General features: G+C 48.1%; 1 protein-coding gene across 1 annotated transcript in view; it reads right to left on the minus strand.

Moving 5' to 3' along the window:
* epha3 (eph receptor A3) overlaps positions 1–18,478 on the minus strand; it is a 980,965-nt gene that overhangs the window by 821,599 nt on the left and 140,888 nt on the right. The window contains exons 7-10 of the mRNA XM_070448470.1: positions 8,365–8,527; positions 8,075–8,177; positions 4,806–4,870; positions 3,500–3,625 (exon numbers count right to left, since the gene is read on the minus strand). Of these exons, the coding sequence (XP_070304571.1) occupies positions 3,500–3,625; positions 4,806–4,870; positions 8,075–8,177; positions 8,365–8,527 (457 nt within the window). The remainder of the gene's footprint in view (positions 1–3,499; positions 3,626–4,805; positions 4,871–8,074; positions 8,178–8,364; positions 8,528–18,478) is intronic.

Here is an 18,478-nt window from a genome sequence, read left to right on the forward strand (position 1 = left end):
GGACCTGAGGCGCTGACACCAAGGACCTGAGGTGCTGACACCAAGGACCTGAGGTGCTGACATAAAGGACCTGAGGTGCTGACACCAAGGACCTGAGGCGCTGACACCAAGGACCTGAGGTGCTGACACCAAGGACCTGAGACACTGGCACCTAGGACCTGAGCAGCTGACACCAAGGACCTGAGGCGCTGGCACCTAGGACCTGAGGCGCTGGCACCAAGGACCTGAGGTTACAAGCTTGTATTGATGACTTTTCATCAGAATAACTGTTATCATTTATTTCAGTTGGATCAGACCAGTCTGAAATTCTTGCCTAATTTCATCACACACGGTTGGCCAGTATAAGCATGTGCAGTCATATGTCCTTCTTGAAATCCAACTCCCTCACTGAGATAACAATGACTAATTGAACATTGACTACATTGGTCACAGTCTATAAATGCCCCCTCTACTTTCCATATCATATAAAGCACTATGAGAGGTTATCAGAGCTGACAAATTCTCATTCCAGCATGGTGATGACATACAGTATGATCAAGCTGTAGTATCCCTCTGAGGTACAGAGCCTCTCTGGAGAATAGTTTCCCTAGGCAGGGCTTGTGGTAAAGAGACCACTTCAAAGTCAGAATGGGAGGTCAAGCATTGCTCTGATACGGCTGGTGACAGGGACTTGGCCAAAGAAGAGAGGGTGTGTTTGTGTAGGACAGTGATGTTACAGCTAAGACATATGGACCCGGTCCATGCCCTTTCTCCTGTATGATCATTTCCCATAGAGGAGTCGGATCAGAGATACAGGGTTGGCACGAAGTCAGAGACACACACACGCAAGTACTGGCCTGAGATTGGGTCTGGAAGGACATTGAATAATTACAGGCTGTCTAAAGAGAGCAGCACGCTGCTTGCTGGGCTGTTGTTGGAGCTAGGCTGAGCTGGGCTGTTGTTGGAGCTAGGCTGAGCTGGGCTGTTGTTGGAGCTAGGCTGAGCTGGGCTGTTGTTGGAGCTAGGCTGAGCTGGCTGTTGTTGGAGCTAGCGCTGAGTGGGCTGTTGTTGGAGCTAGCTGAGCTGGGCTGTTGTTGGAGCTAGGCTGGAGCTGGTGGCTGGCTTGTGTGTGTGAGCTAGCTGACCTGGAGCGCTGGTGTTTGGAGCTAGGCTGACCTGGGCTGTTGTTGGAGCAAGGCTGAGCTGGGCTGTTGTTGGAGCTTAGGCTGACCTGGGCTGTTTGTTGGAGCTAGGCTGAGCTGGGCTGTTTGTTGGAGCTAGGCTGACTGGGACTGTAGTTGGAGCTAGGCTGAGTCTGGCGGCTGTTTGTTGGAGCTAGGCTGAGCTGGGCTGTTGTTGGAGCTAGGCTGACCTAGGCTGTTGTTGGAGTCTAGGCTGACCTGGGCTGTTGTTGGAGCTAGGCTGAGCTGGGGTGTTGTTGGAGCTAGGCTGAGCTGGGCTATTGTTTGGAGCTAGGGCTGAGCTGGACTGTAGTTGGAGGCTAGGCTGAGCTGGGCTGTTGTTGGAGCTAGACTGAGCTGGGCTTGGTTGTTGGAGCTAGGCTGAGCTGGGCTGTTGTTGGAGCTAGACTGACTGGACTGTAGTTGAGCTAGGCTGAGCTTGGGCTGTAGTTGGAGCTAGCTGAGCTGGGCTGTGGTTGGAGCTAGGTGTGGTTGTAGCTAGACTGACCTGGGCTGTGGTTTGGAGCTAGGCTGTGTTGTAGCTAGACTGACCTGGGCTGTGGTTGGAGCTAGGCCTGAGCTGGGCTGTGGTTGTTAGCTAGACTGACCTGGGCTGTGGTTGTAGCTAGACTGACCTGGGCTGTGATTGGAGCTAGGCTGAGCTGGACTGTAGTTGGAGCTAGGATGAGCTGGGCTGTGGTTGGAGCTAGGCTGAGCTGGCTGTGGTTGGAGCTAGGCTGAGCTGGGCTGGGTGGTTGGAGCTAGCTGAGCTGGGCTGTGGTTGTAGCTAGACTGACCTGGGCTGTGGTTGGAGTTAGGCTGAGCTGGGCTGTAGTTGGAGCTAGGGCTGAGCTGGGCTGTGGTTGGAGCTAGGCTGAGCTGGGCTGTGGTTGGAGCTAGGCTGAGCTGGGCTGTGGTTGGAGCTAGGCCTGAGCCTGGGCTGTGGTTGGAGCTAGGCTGTGGTTGGAGCTAGGCTGAGCTGGGCTGTGGTTGGAGCTAGGCTGAGCTGCGCTGTGGCTTGGAGCTAGGCTGTAGTTGGAGCTAGGCTGAGCTGGGCTGTGGTTGGAGCTAGGCTTGTGGTTGGAGCAGGCTGAGCTGGACCTGTAGTTGGAGCTAGGCTGAGCTGGGCTGTTGGTTGGAGCTAGGCTGTGGTTGGAGCTAGGCTGAGCTGGGGCTGTAGTTGGAGCTAGGCTGAGCCGGGCTGTGGTTGGAGCTAGGCTGTGGTTGGAGCTAGGCTGAGCTGGGCTGTGGTTGGCCAGTGGATAGGCTGGGAGATGACCAGCACCAGGATCAGTATTACCCCACCCTCCACCCTCCACCCTCCATCCTCCATCCTCCATCCTCCATCCTCCATCCTCCATCCACTCCTCTGATGAGCAGGGAAGAGCTGTGATTAATGACACAAACTCTCCCTCCGCTTTCTTAGGCTTTGATGTGTGCAGGTCATCTGTAAGATGGTGCAGCTGCCCTGTGTTGTAGCATGTCTCTATGTGCTCTCCCACTGCCTGCTATTCCCATGAATCACAATGCATTAACTTCATGTCTACACTCCTGCTGAAGACATCTGGGAGAGAGGGAAGAGGAGCGAGGTGGAGAAAGGGTGAAAAAGAAAGGAGAGGAGAGGTTTAGAAAATAAATGAGAGAGAGGAGAGAGGGAGCTGTGGGGAATGTCAAACAATATCCCATCTGGAGGTGCGATAACGTTACCCATACTCCTCTGCTCCAGTAGCACACACTCTATTAAAAGCAGTGAGGCAGCGAGGACTTTTCACTCCATCCCTCTATCCATCCCTCTTTTTACTCCTTTCATTTCCCTCTCTACATCCCCATTTCTCCATCCATCCCTTCCTCTCACTTCCTGCACTCCCCATCTCTCAATCCATCCCTATATCCATCCCACCTTTCTCTTCTACCCATCCCTCATTCTTCCTCTCTTCTTCCCTCCATCCCTCCCTCCCTCCCCCGCCTCACCCTCTCTCCGTTGCAGAAGAGGAGTAAAACACAGGACTCTCCAGCTGAAGTGTTAAATGAATCTCATTCTCACTGCTACATTTAGAACAAACACCTTACTATCAAATAGCTTCTCTTTGTGCCTCTGAATACCAATACGTTGGAATGTGTGTGACGTATCTTTGGGATCACTGTGAATGCTACTGTGGGAAAGTTTGTTCAATATGTATTAGGTAATCGTATATGAATGCTACAGTATATGTTATTGACGTGTGTGTGTGTGCATGCATATGTTTGTGCGCGTGTGTGCATGCATGCACCTGTATGTGTGTGCATGCATGTGTCTCTGTGTGCCTATGTGACACTGTGTGTCATGTCTCTGGTCTCACCTGCTCCCACCACCTTGTCGATGGCGATACAGGAAGCATCCAGCTCCTTGGCAAACTCATGGACGGCTTGACTGGGGTCTTCATAGGTGTGAGGGTCTACGTAGGTCCTTATACCTGGCAGACGCACTGAGGGGAAGGGGGGGGGTGTAATGTTTACTGTTAATTTTGTATTGTTTATTTCACTTTTGTATATTATCTATATCACTTAAACATATGTTTCCCATGCCAATAAAGCCCTTCAATTGAAATTGAATTGATGTGAGAGAGAGTTAGTAACAGTCTTATTGAGAGAATCAGAGAGAGAGAGAGAGAGAGAGAGATTTTCCCTTTTGTACTTTAACCATTTGTACATCATTACAACACTGTAAATATACATAATGTGACATTTGTAATGTCTTTATTCCTTTGGAACTTCTGTGAGTGTAATGTTTACTGTTCATTTTTATTGTTTATTTCACTTATGTTTATTATCTACTTAACATATGTTTCCCATGCCAATAAAGCCCCTTGAATTGAATTGAATTGAGAGAGAGAGAGAGAGAGAGAGAGAGAGAGAGAGAGAGAGAGAGAGAGAGAGAGAGAGAGAGAGAGAGAGAGAGAGAGAGAGAGAGAGAGAGAGAGAGTAGACAGTATATTAGGAATAGGCAGAGGAGATGAGTCTTCGGGTGGGTCACAAAACCCACTACGGACGTCATGTGACATTTATGGATGAGTGACCAGCCAATCAATCCATCATGTGTAAGAAAAACACTAGGTTGGTTTATGAGTGTGGCCAGCCCCCAAGGAAAACATGTTTCTGTTCAAATAAACCCCAATCAGGAGATGGATATACTGTACACAAACACACTGACCCTGTACCTAACTAACGCTGAGGAATGACTCAACATATTTTAGAAGAACAATACACAGACAGACACGCACACAGACAGACAAGCAGACAGACAGACACGCACACAAACAGACAGACAGACAGACAGACAGGCACGCAGACATGCAGACAGGCAGACAGGCACGCAGACATGCAGACAGATAGGCAGACAGGCAGACGGACAGACAGGCACACATACATGCAGACAGATAGGCAGACAGGCAGACAGGCAGACAGTCAGGCAGACGAACAGACAGGTACACAGACATGCAGACAGATAGGCAGACAGGCAGACAGTCAGACAGACAGACAGGCACGCAGGCAGATGGGCAGACGGACAGACAGGCACGCAGACAGGCAGACGGACAGGCAGACAGGCAGATGGACAGACGGACTGACAGACAGATGGACGGACAGAGGGTTGGGTGAGGTACTTACAGTGTCCATTGCCAAAGTGCAGTCTCTTCTCGTCAGGGTGTTTAGACCTCCTGTAGCCACAGAACCTGTCAGTCACAATGACAGAAATGAATGTCACACCTTTACCTATCAGTCTTCACATTCCCTCACCCTACATCAGAGGACAGAGCAAGCCATGTGTGTGTGCGTCAAATCAAATCAAACTTTATTTGTCACATGCGCCGAATACAACAAGTGTAGACCTTACCATGAAATGCTTACTTACAAGCCCTTAACCAACAGTGCAGTTCAAGAAAGAGTTAAGAAAATATTTACCAAATAAAGTAAAGTAAAAAATAATACGAAGTAACACAATAAAATGACAGTAACGGCTATATACAGAGGGTACCGGTACCGAGTCAATGTGCGGGGTACAGGTTAGTCGAGGTAATTTGTACATGTAGGTAGGGGTGAAGTGACTATGCATAGATAATAAACAGCGAGTAGCAGCAGTGTACAAAACAAATTGAGAGGGGGGTGTCAATGTAAAAAAAAAGTGTGTGCTTGTGTCAGGGTTTCCGTTAGTCATTGACTTACCGGTCTAGGGGTTAATTTGAATAATTTATTGGAATTAAATTGCCGCATGTGTAAACTAGTTATGTATCTTATTTATTACACAGCATATAGATACAGAGCCTTTGAGTGGAAAATCTGTAAGACACCGCTTTTATAAGCCAGATCGTTGCGCAACAATTCAAAATGTAATCGTGCGTTAAAAATAGCCCCAATTAAAAAGAGATACCATTTGTATATCTCAACTGGTAATTGAAGCGGGCTTCCCATTTGCTGTTCAAATGCAACGGAAAGCAGGCTTCATCAGCTCGTCACACCCACTTTGCAATGAGCTGGAGGAGGTATGCATTTTGAAAACATATAGTTACTTCACTGTTTGAAACATGAATGTTTTACTACATATTAAGAGGCATGTTTTACCTTGCTTCGAAGTAGCCTAGGCTAAATCTGACCATATCCGTGGAATCAATGATTTAATAAAGACTTCCATATGCCATTGAAACCAGTAGGTTAGGTCTACTTTACTACTATGGGGGATAGTACATTGACATAGGCGACGCATCCATAAGGCTAGCGGAAGCTCAGCTTCCCTAAAGTAAATTGAATTAAATTGCAAAAATTCTATATATAATTAGTCTAATCATGTCTATACAGAAATAAATGAAATCATTCAAACTACTAAAGCATGATTTGGCTACAAAGAAAAAAAAAGGTTTGGGATTGTTTTAAATAGCATTGCCTACAGTCGGAAGGAAAGGCAGCCCGAACATTTTGGGCAGCGTGCACGGAAAATACCAAATAGATGATTGTTGAGTTGTGACTGTCAGTGAAAAGTAGAAGTCAAGAGAAGACAGTGAAAAGACTCTAATCTGTCTTTTAGCTATCAAAATTCTGAACTTAATTGAGCGAACAATAGTAGGCCTACCTACCCCTACCTGCGGAGAGCATCTGCCATATCCCTGGTGAGTGAGCACTGCGCATATTCACTCTTTAGAGGAACGTCATATTCCAATTGTGTCCCCCCTTCTCCTAGGCCTTTTCTACTCTATGGACAACGTCGTTTTAATTTATCTGTCAGTGTCAACAGAGTACAAGGTTATTATAAAGGTGCATTTTTATGGTGGAAATTTGCTTGAAACTCAGGTGCCGACCCTAGTGATTTTGCTGTTCGTTACTCGTCTTGTTGACTGAGGAAAAGTTAATGTGGACAGTTCTAACATGTTCAAAGTGCACGGTAAGAAGGACATACGTCATTGCATCCTGGACTTGCATGTTCTGTTATGATGAATTATCATAATCTAAATGTGATTTCGGTCATTCTGAGCACCGTGGGTAGACTCCCTTATCAGGTTACCCACCCAATGCATATGGGTCCGGAAAATTTCTCAAATGTCCGGTAAATTAAAATGCTGCCGGTCAAATGTATGCCGACACATTTTCATAACGGAAACCCTGGCATGTGTGTGTGTGCGTGCGTGCGTGTGTGTGTGTGTGCATGTGCGTGTGTGTGCGTGTGTGTGCGTGTGTGTGCGTGTGTGTGGAGGAAAGCAGCAGAAGTCAGTCCTGGTGTACCATGGTCTGTTTGTCTTTGCTCTGAGCCAGAACGGGATCTGCAGGACTAGTAATGAGCCTGACAGTTCTACTCTCACTGCAGTACTAACTGCCAACATTAACCCCGGGCCAGTAACCAGTACTAACTGTTACCTAACTGTTACCTGGGCCAGTAACCAGTACTAACTGTTACCTAACTGTTACCTGGGCCAGTAACCAAGTACTAACTTTTACCTAAACTGTTACCTTGCGGCCAGTAACCAGTACTAACTGTTACCTAACTGTTACCTGGGCCAGTAACCAGTACTAACTGTTACCTAACTGTTACCTGGGCCAGTAACCAGTACTAACTGTTACCTAACTGTTACCTGGGCAGTAACCAGTACTAACTGTTACCTAACTGTTACCTGGCCAGTAACCAGTACTAACTGTTACTAACTGTTACCCGGGCCAGTAACCAGTACTAACTGTTACCTAACTGTTACCTGGGCCAGTAACCAGTACTAACTGTTACCTAACTGTTACCCGGGCCAGTAACCAGTACTAACTGTTACCTAACTGTTACCTGGGCCAGTAACCAGTACTAACTGTTACCTAACTGTTACCTGGCCAGTAACCAGTACTAACTGTTACCTAACTGTTACCCGGGCCAGAACCAGTACTAACTGTTACCTAACTGTTACCTGGGCACTAACCAGTACTAACTGGTTACCTAATGTTACCTGGGCCAGTAACCAGTACTAACTGTTACCTAACTGTTACCTGGGCCAGTAACCAGTACTAACTGTTACCTAACTGTTACCTGGACCAGTAACCAAAAGGTTAGTAGTTTGAATCCCCGAGCTGACTAGGTGAAAAATATGTCGATGTGCCCTTGAGCCAGGCACTTAACCCTCATTTCTCCTGTAAATCGCTCTGGATAAGACTGTGACTACATAACTATAATGTAAATGTAAACACAGACAGACACACAGTATCCCTCTACACTACATACACAAAAGAGTAAGATAAAAAGCATTGCATCCTCCGCCATTCCAGGAGCATACTTTATAGGGATATGATCCTATATCCTCAGACAGTACAGTATATCTCTGCATTTAGAGGCGGACCTCCGTGAAGACAGAGCCATGTTATTGGCTCTGACGGAGTTGTCAGTGTGCTTTGTGCAGTGCGATTGGTGTACAGACCTGCCAATCACAATGTAGAGGAGGACAGTGAGCAGGATGATGGCCGCAGCAGAGGAGATGGCTATCAACACCACCTGACTACTCTCACTGGAGATAGAGAATGCTGGGAAGAAATGGAGAAAGAGGGAGAGAGAGAAAGAAGAGAACAGGATCAGGAGAGAGAGAGAAATGTTAGCATATACAGGCACAGGACAATGACAAAAATCTAACAACTGAATCATTGACATCAATCACTTGGTGTTGAATTACATAAAAAATACTGTATGTTGTGGGATCAGAAAAGTACATACAGTCAGGGCTGGTCTCGAACTCAAAGCTCCTGCTGCTGGCTCCATATCCTGCTGCAGTCCTGGCCCTGATCTGGAGCAGGTAGGAGGTGTCTGCCTTCAGACCGCTTAACGTCACGTTACAACCCTTAGAGCGCAGGATGGTGTAGCTGGTCTCCTGCTCCTGCTACAGGAGGGTGAGGGAGAGAGACAGAAAGAGAGGGAGAGGTTACTATCAGTCCATTCAGTCCAGTGAGGAATGTGGACAGGAATCTGTCCACTGAGACTGTTGACACATCAGATCACCCATCAGGGTGGGGTCAGTACCAGGGGAAGGAAATGTGTGTTTGCAATCAGGTGTATCCTATAGAGCACTGTCACAAACACACCAACTCAAAATCCAACATATATCTGATGGCCTCCTCCACCACCCTAACAGAACTACACTGAACAAAAATATAAACGCAACATGCTACAAATTCAAATATTTTGCTGGGTTAGAGATCATAAAAGGAAATTAGCTGAAATAAATGAATTTGACTCTAATCTATGGATTTCACATGACTGGGAATACAGATATGCATCTGTTTGTCACAGATACCTTAAAAAAAAGGTAGGGGCGTCGACCAAAAAAACAGTCAGTATCTGGTGTAACCACCATTTGCCTCATGCAGCTGAACACACCTCCTTAGCATAAAGTTGATCAGCCTGTTGATTGTGGCCTGTGGAATGTTGTCCCACTCCTCTTCAATGGCTGTGTGAAGTTGTTGGATATTGGTGGGAACTGGGACACACTGTCGTTCGATCCAGAGCATCCCAAACATGCTCAATGGGTGACATGGCTGGTGAGTATGCAGGCCATTGAAGAACTGGGACATTTTCAGCTTCCAGGACTTGTGTACAGATCGTTGCGACATGGGGCCGTGCATTATCACGCTGAAACATGAGGTGATGGCGGCAGATGAATGGCACGACAATGGGCCTCAGGATCTCGTCATGGTATCTCTGTGCATTCAACTTGCCATTAATAAAATGCAATCGTGTTCGTTGTCTGTAGCTTATGCCTGCCCATACCATAATCCCACCGCCACCATGGGGCACTATGTTCACAACGTTGACACCAGCAAACCACTAACCCACACTACGCCATACATGCTGTCTGCCATCTGCGTGCCAGTGACCATCGAAGGTGAGCATTTGCCCACTAAAGTCGGTTACAACGCCGAACTGCAGTCAGGTCAAGACCCTGGTGAGGACAACGAGCATGCAGATTAGCTTCCTTGAGATGGTTTCAAATCAGCTTCTTGATATGCCACATCTGTCAGGTGGATGGAAATGCTCATTAACAGGAATGTAAATACATTTGTGCACAGCTTTTTATGCATATGGAATATTTCTGGGACATTTATTTCAGCTCATGAAACATGGGACCAACACTTTACATGTTACATTTATATTTTTGTTCAGTGTAAATTTGCTGGCCGGGTCTACTTTCAGCCAATTGTTTCCAGATGCAGGGGACTGTACAGGAGGGAGAGGAGAGATCAATACAGATGTATAGCATTCCCTGAGATTCAGAGCCCTACAGGTTATGTTGGCTGTCGTACCATCCCTGTTCTCATTGAGCCAGAGAGAGGGAGAGGAGATGCATGCCGGTGAAGAAGGGATCATACTGTTAAGGGAGTGACCGAGAGAAAGCCAGAGACATTTGGCTCCTACTTTTTCCTTTAAAGCGGCAATATGTAACCCTTTGGGCGACCCAACCAAATTTGCATAGATATATATCCGTTATAGATCTGTCATTCTCATTGAATGCAATTCTAAGAAGTGGAAGATCTGTTCTATGTGTGCTATTTCTATGCTTCCAGTTCTGAAGTTTCACTTTTGCATCTTTTACTTCCATTTTTGTACACCAGCTTCAAACAGCTGAAAATAAAATATTTTTGGTTATGTAAAATATATTTCACAGCCGTTTGATGGTACAATGATTCTCTACGCTATACTTTCTTGTTTTGTCACAAACTGAAATTGGGTAAACTCTTTTTTCAACCAGGAAGCGATTTCTGCATAGTGCATCTTTACGTGAATCCCCCCCACCTCCGACCCCCAGAACAACTCAATGTTGTTTCATGTCTAGAACCTCTATCCACACTAAGTGGCCTGTTGATGAAGGCTGGTGTGTGTGTGTGTGCGTGTGTGTGTGTGTGTGTGTGTACGGACACGCTGGTATGGTCCATTATTGTCAAGTGTAACCAGATGAGCGACGGGCTATGGTTACATATGATGGATTGAACACAAATGTTTTCTCTTCCACTAATCAGAAGTAAATAAATAATAAAAAGCTAATGTACGTAAGAGCAGAGAGGACCATTTAAGCGGTGCCCATATGGTGACTTGATCATGTACAAATATACAGTGCGTTGGCAGCATAAATAGACTTAGGTTTGAAACGTTTTCATTTGACATTTCTTGGCTGGTCTCGGTTGTGTTGAAATACAGCTCAGCCCAGCATATTGGCCTGCTGTAGAAACCTCCTCTAAGAGCCTGTGATAGATCAGACTTCAGTTTCAAAGGTATGTCGTGATGGGTGAGGTAAGAGGGTTCAGACCATACAGCTAATATTCTCTGATTAATGTGTTGTCTCATCTGTCCAGTGCACCTAGATATACAACAAAGGCTTCACACCTCATCACGTCTCACTTTCATGTACAGAACTCACATACACTCACACACAAATGAGATGGCTAAGCTGCAGAGCCCTCGCTAAACCAAACATCATGTCCAATCAGCTGATTCCATCTCTATTTTATGGACCCAATAATAGACTGGCGACATGATACAGATCAGAAGGTTTTACATACACCACTCACACACACTGTAAAACACACACACCACTCACACACACTGTAAAACACACATACGTGAACACACACTGTAAAACACACATACGTGAACACACACTGTAAAACACACATACGTGAACACACACTTCAGAGCAACACTAATAGGGTGCATCAGGGATGTATGGTGCAAGAAGCCCTTTAAAATAACTTCTTTCTGTCTGAGAGTAGAAACCAATCCCTTGTTCCTCCCTCCTCAGGAGTGCCTGTGTGATACTCTTTCCTTGTGCCTTGTATAATACCAGTCTCTATCAGTCAGAAATCTTTCCCTGCTTGTCACCCTCGACATCATGTGATCCCTTGAAAATAACAAACAGGTGTGCCCAGGCTCTCTGAAGTGTGAGAGTGGGTGTGTCTCTAAGCTGCCTTCTGTGTGTGACAAGCTGTGCAATTGCTCACACTCTCTGTGTGTGCTGTTGTTGAAATTTAATATGTCCGTCACGTTCCGCTCTGACTATCTAAATGGTGCAGTCTGGAGTTACACCCTTATAGTGTTGAGCGTACTTGAGCCCCAGGACTCTGTAAATACTGTGTGTGTGTGTGTGTGTGTGTGTGTGTGTGTGTGTGTGTGTGTGTGTGTGTGTGTGTGTGTGTGTTGGTGTGTGTGTGTGTGTGTGTGTGTGTGTGTGTGTGTGTGTGTGTGTGTGTGTGTGTGTGTGTGTGTGTGTGGTGGGTGTGTGTGTGTGTGTGTGTGAGAGAGAGAGTGTAGGAGGTTGAATTTAACTCATGTAATACTCATGTAAAGAGTAGCATTCCTTTCCATTTCAACCCAGCATAAATAAACAGTCAAATTAAAGTGGATCTGAAAGTTTCTCTCTCTTTTTCCAGATGAAATAAAAACGAAAAATAAATGCTAAAGTGTGTTCCTACAAACTTTATTTTCATAAAGTGCACTAAGGCCTTATCTAAGGCTTAGAGTCATTTAGCTGTTTAGCGAGGAAGCCCAAAGAGTGTGTCTGGAGCAGGGAGAGAGGGAGAGATGGAAAGTGGGAGAGTTGGAGTGGGAGAAATTGAGAGAGTTTGTGTGTGTTTGGTAAGCAGTACGGATTGGAAATCCCAGTTTCCCCAGACATGGTTGATTGGTAAAGTTCACTCTACCACTATCACCACTTGCTTAGTCAGTTAGCCTTTCATACCACTTGATCATTTATTCCTGTTAGACACGCCATCAGGCCAATATAGGCCTAACCCTGTCGGTAATGTCAGGTTTTGGCCAGGACTGTTCAGGTTTTGGTCACTAGATGTCCCATTGCACCTTTTTTGTACCTTTTGTTTTTTCCTTGCTCTAATTATTGTTTGCACCTGTGTGTCGTTCCCTTGTTAGTATTTAAACCACCATTTCTAGTACTGCTGAGTCTGCCTCATCTTCTGGGTTCTGCCGACTATTAGTGACTGTTTCTCTCACCGGGTCCTGACAGAAACACTGAGCCATTAAAATGAACCCAGAGGCAGCCAGTACCCAGGATTTTTTTCCCATGCTGTCCACCACGAGGGGACTGTCCAACGTCACGAAGTTGCTCTGGTTCAGAAGAGGCCTTACTGGCTGGACATTCTCAACTTCTGTCGGAGATGATGACTTCCATAAAACAGATTTCTGATCAATTTTCCCTGAACCGCTTCTGCTCCAGTTCATCAGATTCAAGTGCCCGTGGCAGTTAACCCCTGGCTGAACCTTGTCTGCCGCCTCCCCAACGGTTCTCAGGTGATCCGAGTGTTTGTAGGGGTTTTTCACCCAATGTTTCTCTCTCCTTCGAGCTGCAACCCTCGTCGTTTCCCACCGACCGGTCCAAGATAGCATATATCATCACCCTGCTGTCGGAAAAAGCCCTAGCCTGGGCTATGCTGTGTGGGATGCCCAAAGTCCCTGCTGTGCCAGCTACTCTACCTTTGCTGAAGAATTCACAGCGAGTGTTTCAAGATCCACCAGGGGTCCTGACATCAGCCAAACAGCTCCTGACTCTCAGCCAAGGTCGGCGCAGCGTGACGGACTTGCCATCCAGTTCGCACGGTGGCAGCAGCGAGTGGCTGGAACGACGAGGCGCTCACCAGTGTGTTTTTTGTAAGGGTCTTTCCGACACCATCCAAGATGAACTGCCATTCGGGAACACCAGGACAACCTCGAGTCCCTGATCAAGTTGGCTTCACGCATAGACCAAGCGTCTGAGAGAGAGAGAGCTCAACCGTAGATCTCTCACCCTGGCTCCTATCGGTCCCAGCTCCGAGTCTCCACCTTTATCTCGCTGATCCACGCAGGTTGAGTCAGTGGAATCCATGCAGGTTGGACGCATCTCCCAGGCTGAGAGAGACCGCCGGATAAGGGAGCGATGCTGTCTATATTGCGGCAAACACCGGCCATTTCTCTCCACGTGTCCCGGGCTCCAGGGAAAACGCACTCTCCGTGCAGGCTGGGAGACTGTAACGGGAAACATAACCTCCTCCATCCATCCAACTCCCGCCTGCTTATCCAGTTACCCTTTCCTGGACAACCACGAGCTTCCCTTCAAGCCTTGGTAGACTCTGGAGCCGCAGGTAACTTCATGATGGTCGTTTGGCGAAGGAATGGCGTTTCCACAAGTCTGAACCTCTTTAGTGACCCATAAGAGTTACTACGTTGGATGGAAGCCCTTTGGGATCTGGACTTGGTCATCGTGTCACTACCCCTCTGCTTGCGACTTTCAGTTTCCACAACCACCAGGAAGTGATGAACTTTCATCTGACCTCGTGTTCCGAGTTCCTCTCGTCCTTGGATACCTGGCTTCACAGCCATAACCCTCACATCGACTGGTCTGTGGCACTATCAAGCAGTGGTCCTACGTGCCAAGCCATTGTATCTTCCCTAGTTCCCCGAGTTCCCCTCCGAGAGTCTCTAGAATCCATCGACCTGTCCGAGTTCCCGAGTGTTACCATGACTCAAACGGTATTTAGCAAACAGAGGGCCACCAAACTAACACCACGTACCACTTACGACTTGCCCCATCGACCGTGTTTCCGGGCACCTCCCCCCAGGGGTCGGATCTTTTTCCCTATCTCTCCCGAACGAGCTGCTATGGATACCTACATAAGGACGCTCTGCGAGCAGGCCTCATGCGTCCATCCACCTCGCCGGCGGGAGCAGGGTTTTTCCTTTGTGGCCAAAAAAGACGGTGGATTACGACCTTCGCATGACTACGGGGACTTAATGCCATACGTGCTCGTAACCGCTACCCGCTACCCTTATGGCCACAGCCTTTGAGCTGCTCCAGGAAGCAGTGGTCTTCACTAAGCTTGACCTACGGAACGCATACCATCTTGTGCGGATCAAACCCGGTGACGAGTGGAAGACGCTTTCAACACGCCCTACTGGTCACACGAATACTTGGTGATGCCCTTCGGCCTGACCAACGCCCGGCTGTGTTCCAAAGCGCTCATAAACGATGTGTTAGGGATATGCTAACATTTTCGTGTTTGTTTACTTGGATGACATCCTCATCTTTTCGAGCTCCCTTCAAGAACACACTAAGCATGTCAGACAAGTGCTCAACACGTCTCCTAGACAGCCATTTTGTACGTTAAGGCGGAAAAGTGTGAATTCCATTCCTTCGAGTACAATTCTTGGATTTGTAGTGGAACCCGGTCGAGTCCAGATGGACCCAAGAAGGTAGGGGCGGTAGCGGATTGGCCCACCCCAAGTCCGTTAAGGAAGTTCAGCGTTTCCTGGGCTTCACTAACTTTTACCGCAAGTTCATCAAGAACTTCAGCTCGGTGGCAGCCCCTCTCTCAGCTGTAACCAAGGGTGGCAAACACAGGTTTCTGTGGGGAAGAGAAGCTGAGACGGCCTTCCAAGGACTCAAGCAGCGCATCCCTCTCTGCCCATCCTGACACTACCCGACGGCGGATGAACCTTTTTGTGGAGGTAAGACGCATCAGAGGTTGGTGGTTGGAGCTGTCCTGTCTCAGAGGGGAAGACAAGAGGCTTCATCCTTGCGCCTTTTCTCTCACCGGCTTACCCCGGCCGAGAGGAATTAGCGATGTGGGGGATCGTGAACTCCTAGCGGTTAAGATGGCATTGAAGGAATGGAGACACACTGGCTCGCAGGGGCTTCTCAACCATTTCAAGTGCTTACGGACCACAAAAATCTGGAGTATATCCAGCAGGCGAAGCGGTTGAACTCCAGACAAGCTCGATGGTCTCTTTTCTTTCAGAGCCGATTCCAGTTTATCCTCACCTATAGACCCGGGTCGAAGAATCTCAAACCGGAACGCCTTGTCACGAGTCTACTCTCCTGCCATGCGAGAAGATACTGACATGACTGTTTTCCTGCCTGTAAGATGTGGCTCCAATCTCATTGCAAGTTGAGGATACCGTGAGACAAGCTCAAGCCATCGACCGGGTCCTAAGGGAGGTCCTGCCAATCGGTTGTTTGTTCCCAAGGCAGCAAGATCCCAGTCTTCTGTGGGGGCACTCCTCTCGCTCACCTTGTCACCGCGGGGCGTAGGTCCACCTTGGAGTTCATTGTCAGCGTAAGTTCTGGTGGCGCCACCATAAGAGAAGACGTTGCACTTTCGTCAAGGCCTGTCCCGTGTGCTGCCAGGGCAAATCTCTCCACTCCGCCATCGAGGACTCTTCACCCTTTATCTATTCCCCACCGACCCTGGTCCCATATCTCGTTGGACCTTTATTACTGTTCCTCCTGTCCCATGGTAATACTACTATCCTAGTCATCATGCGACAGGTTTCTAAGGCGCGCAGGTTTTGTTCCTTGACCAAATTACTTTCTGCCAAGGAAACAGCTGAGTTGGTGATTAAACCGATGTGTTCCGAGTCTTTGGCATTCCGCAAGATATGTTTCCGGACAGAGGTCCCCAGTTCCGCTCAAGGTTTTGGGAAGGCTTCTGCCAACTCATAGGGGCCACGGACACGCCAGTTTATCTTCAGGGTACAGTCCGGAGTCCAACGGCCAAACCGAGAGGATGAATCAGGAGCTGGGAAACCACCCTCAGATGTATGGTTTTCCAACAACCCGTCACATGGTCATCCTTCATTGTTTGGGCCGAGTACGCGCACAACACTTGTGCTCCCCTCCACTGGTATATCCCCGCACGAGTGTCAGATTTGGCTATGCTCTCTATTGTTCCCGCGGCAGGAGGCAGAAGTTCAGAGTGCCTTCAGCCTCGAGGTATCATCAGACGCTGTCGGCTTACGTGGAAGAAGGCCCGCTTAATTTCTGCGTTCTCACAGCAGTAACAGCGACAAGCCAACAGACGTCGGCCGGTCCCGGTCTACCCTGATACCCCGGCCAAGAGAGTATGCTCTCACAAAGAACTTACCAGCTACGGGTGGAGTCTCGTAAGCTGTCCACGAGAGATTCATCGGTCCTTTAAGATTGCCAGGAGAGTCAATCCCGTTACTTTTCGCCTCCATTACCCGAGATCCCTTAAGATCAATCCACATATTCACATTTCTTTATTAAAACTTGTTGTTTTTTTCCCCTTATCCCGGCAGGCCAGACCTCCCCTCCGCCCCGTGTCATCGGAGGCCGTCGGCTTATACCGTCCACCGGATACTGGATTCCCGCCGGGTGCAGCGGTCCTGGCAGTATCTGGTGGACTGAGGAAGGCCTACGGTCCCGAGGAGCGCTCCTGGTTCCTGCCAAGGACATACTGCACCCTGACCTCATCGTCAAGTTCAGGGCCCTCCACCCTGAGAAGGCTGGGTAGGAACAGTCAGGAGCCGTTCCTAGGAGGAGGGATTCTGTCAGGTTTTGGCCAGGACTGTTCAGGTTTTGGTCACTAGATGTCCCCATTGGCACCTTTTTTGTACCTTTTGTTTTTTCCTTGCATTGTTTTTGCACCTGTGTGTCGTCTGTCCCTTGTTAGTACTTTCTAAACCACCATTTTAGTACTGCTGAGTCTGCTCATCTTCTGGGTTCTGCCGACTATTAGTGACTGTTCTCTCACCGGGTCCTGACAGGTAATACATTAGAAGTCTATATCTAGGTTAAATGAAGCAGCATAGCTACTACTAACCGAGCTGACTGGCCTGTGTGTGTGTCACACACCCCTCAAAACACAGTTTGTAAACAATCAACAGCGCGGATGGACTGCCAGGAATAGACTCCTGTCTCACAGCCTGGGCCCCTTCAGGCCTCTTTATACTTCTTTAGGCAGGCCTGTGTTTGTGTCGCTGTTTAGTCACTGAGTGAAATCACTCTGCCTGTGGTCCTGGGAGTCTTGTGATCAGACACTGCTGGGTATAGGAGCCCTCAGTCACGCTCAGTCAGGCCTGATCAAGAGGCCCCGTGACTGGGTATGCCCCCAGCTTCCCTGCCTGTCCCCTGTGTCTCTTTGGGTGTCCCAGCCTGGCTGTTCCTCTTGGACGAGCCCATTATCCTAGGGGTTAGGAGGCTCCAGTCACTGCTGCAACAGCTAGCGGCCCCTCAGATGGGTGATGGCGGAGCGGATCCTAGTGCGACAGCTCAGCTATACATGTCCCAAGCTGAGAGAGCTGAGGAGAGGCCACACCGCGAAAGTGGAAGGAAACAGAGCCTATAGGCCCGAACCTCAAGATCAGTTTAGTGTTTGTCCTTCTGATGGTTGAGGGTTTAAGGATATGGGTAAGATCCTAGAACTGTGTTTTCCCCAGAGAGAGGGAAGTGTTTGGCCTGCTAATAAAAAGGATTAGGAGCCACAAGGGACTGAGATCTGAGGATGACTGATCACAGACAGACAGACAGACAGACAGACAGACACACAGAGCAGACATAGACAGACAGAGATGGACAGAGACAGAGACAGTGACAGAGAGAGGAGAGAGAGAGAGAGAGAGACACAAGAGAAGAGAGAGAGAGAGAGAGAGAGAGAGAGAGAGAGAGAGAGAGAGAGAGAGAGAGAGAGAGAGAGAGAGAGAGAGGAGAGAGAGAGAAGAGAGAGAGAGAGAGAAGAGAGAGAGAGAGGAGAGAGAGAGAGACAGGGAGAGAGAGAGAAGAGACGAAGAGAGAGAGGACGAGAGGACAGAGAGACAGAGAGAGACAGAGAAGAGACACAGAGAGAGACAGAGAGAGACAGAGAGAGACAGAGAGACAGAAGGAGAGACAGGAGACTGAGCGAACAGCGGAGATAAAGGCTAATTTCACTATTCAAAAAGTCACCCATGAGCTCCATTGAAAACCAGCCATTCGTTCCACGCTAATTTCCTCACAGAGACCCTGCAGACACATTTACTGCAAGCAATAAAACTACACTCATTAAGGACTGGAAAG

The sequence above is a fragment of the Salvelinus sp. IW2-2015 genome, linkage group LG2 (genome assembly GCF_002910315.2).
Source record: "Salvelinus sp. IW2-2015 linkage group LG2, ASM291031v2, whole genome shotgun sequence".
Classification (NCBI taxonomy): Eukaryota; Metazoa; Chordata; class Actinopteri; order Salmoniformes; family Salmonidae; genus Salvelinus; species Salvelinus sp. IW2-2015.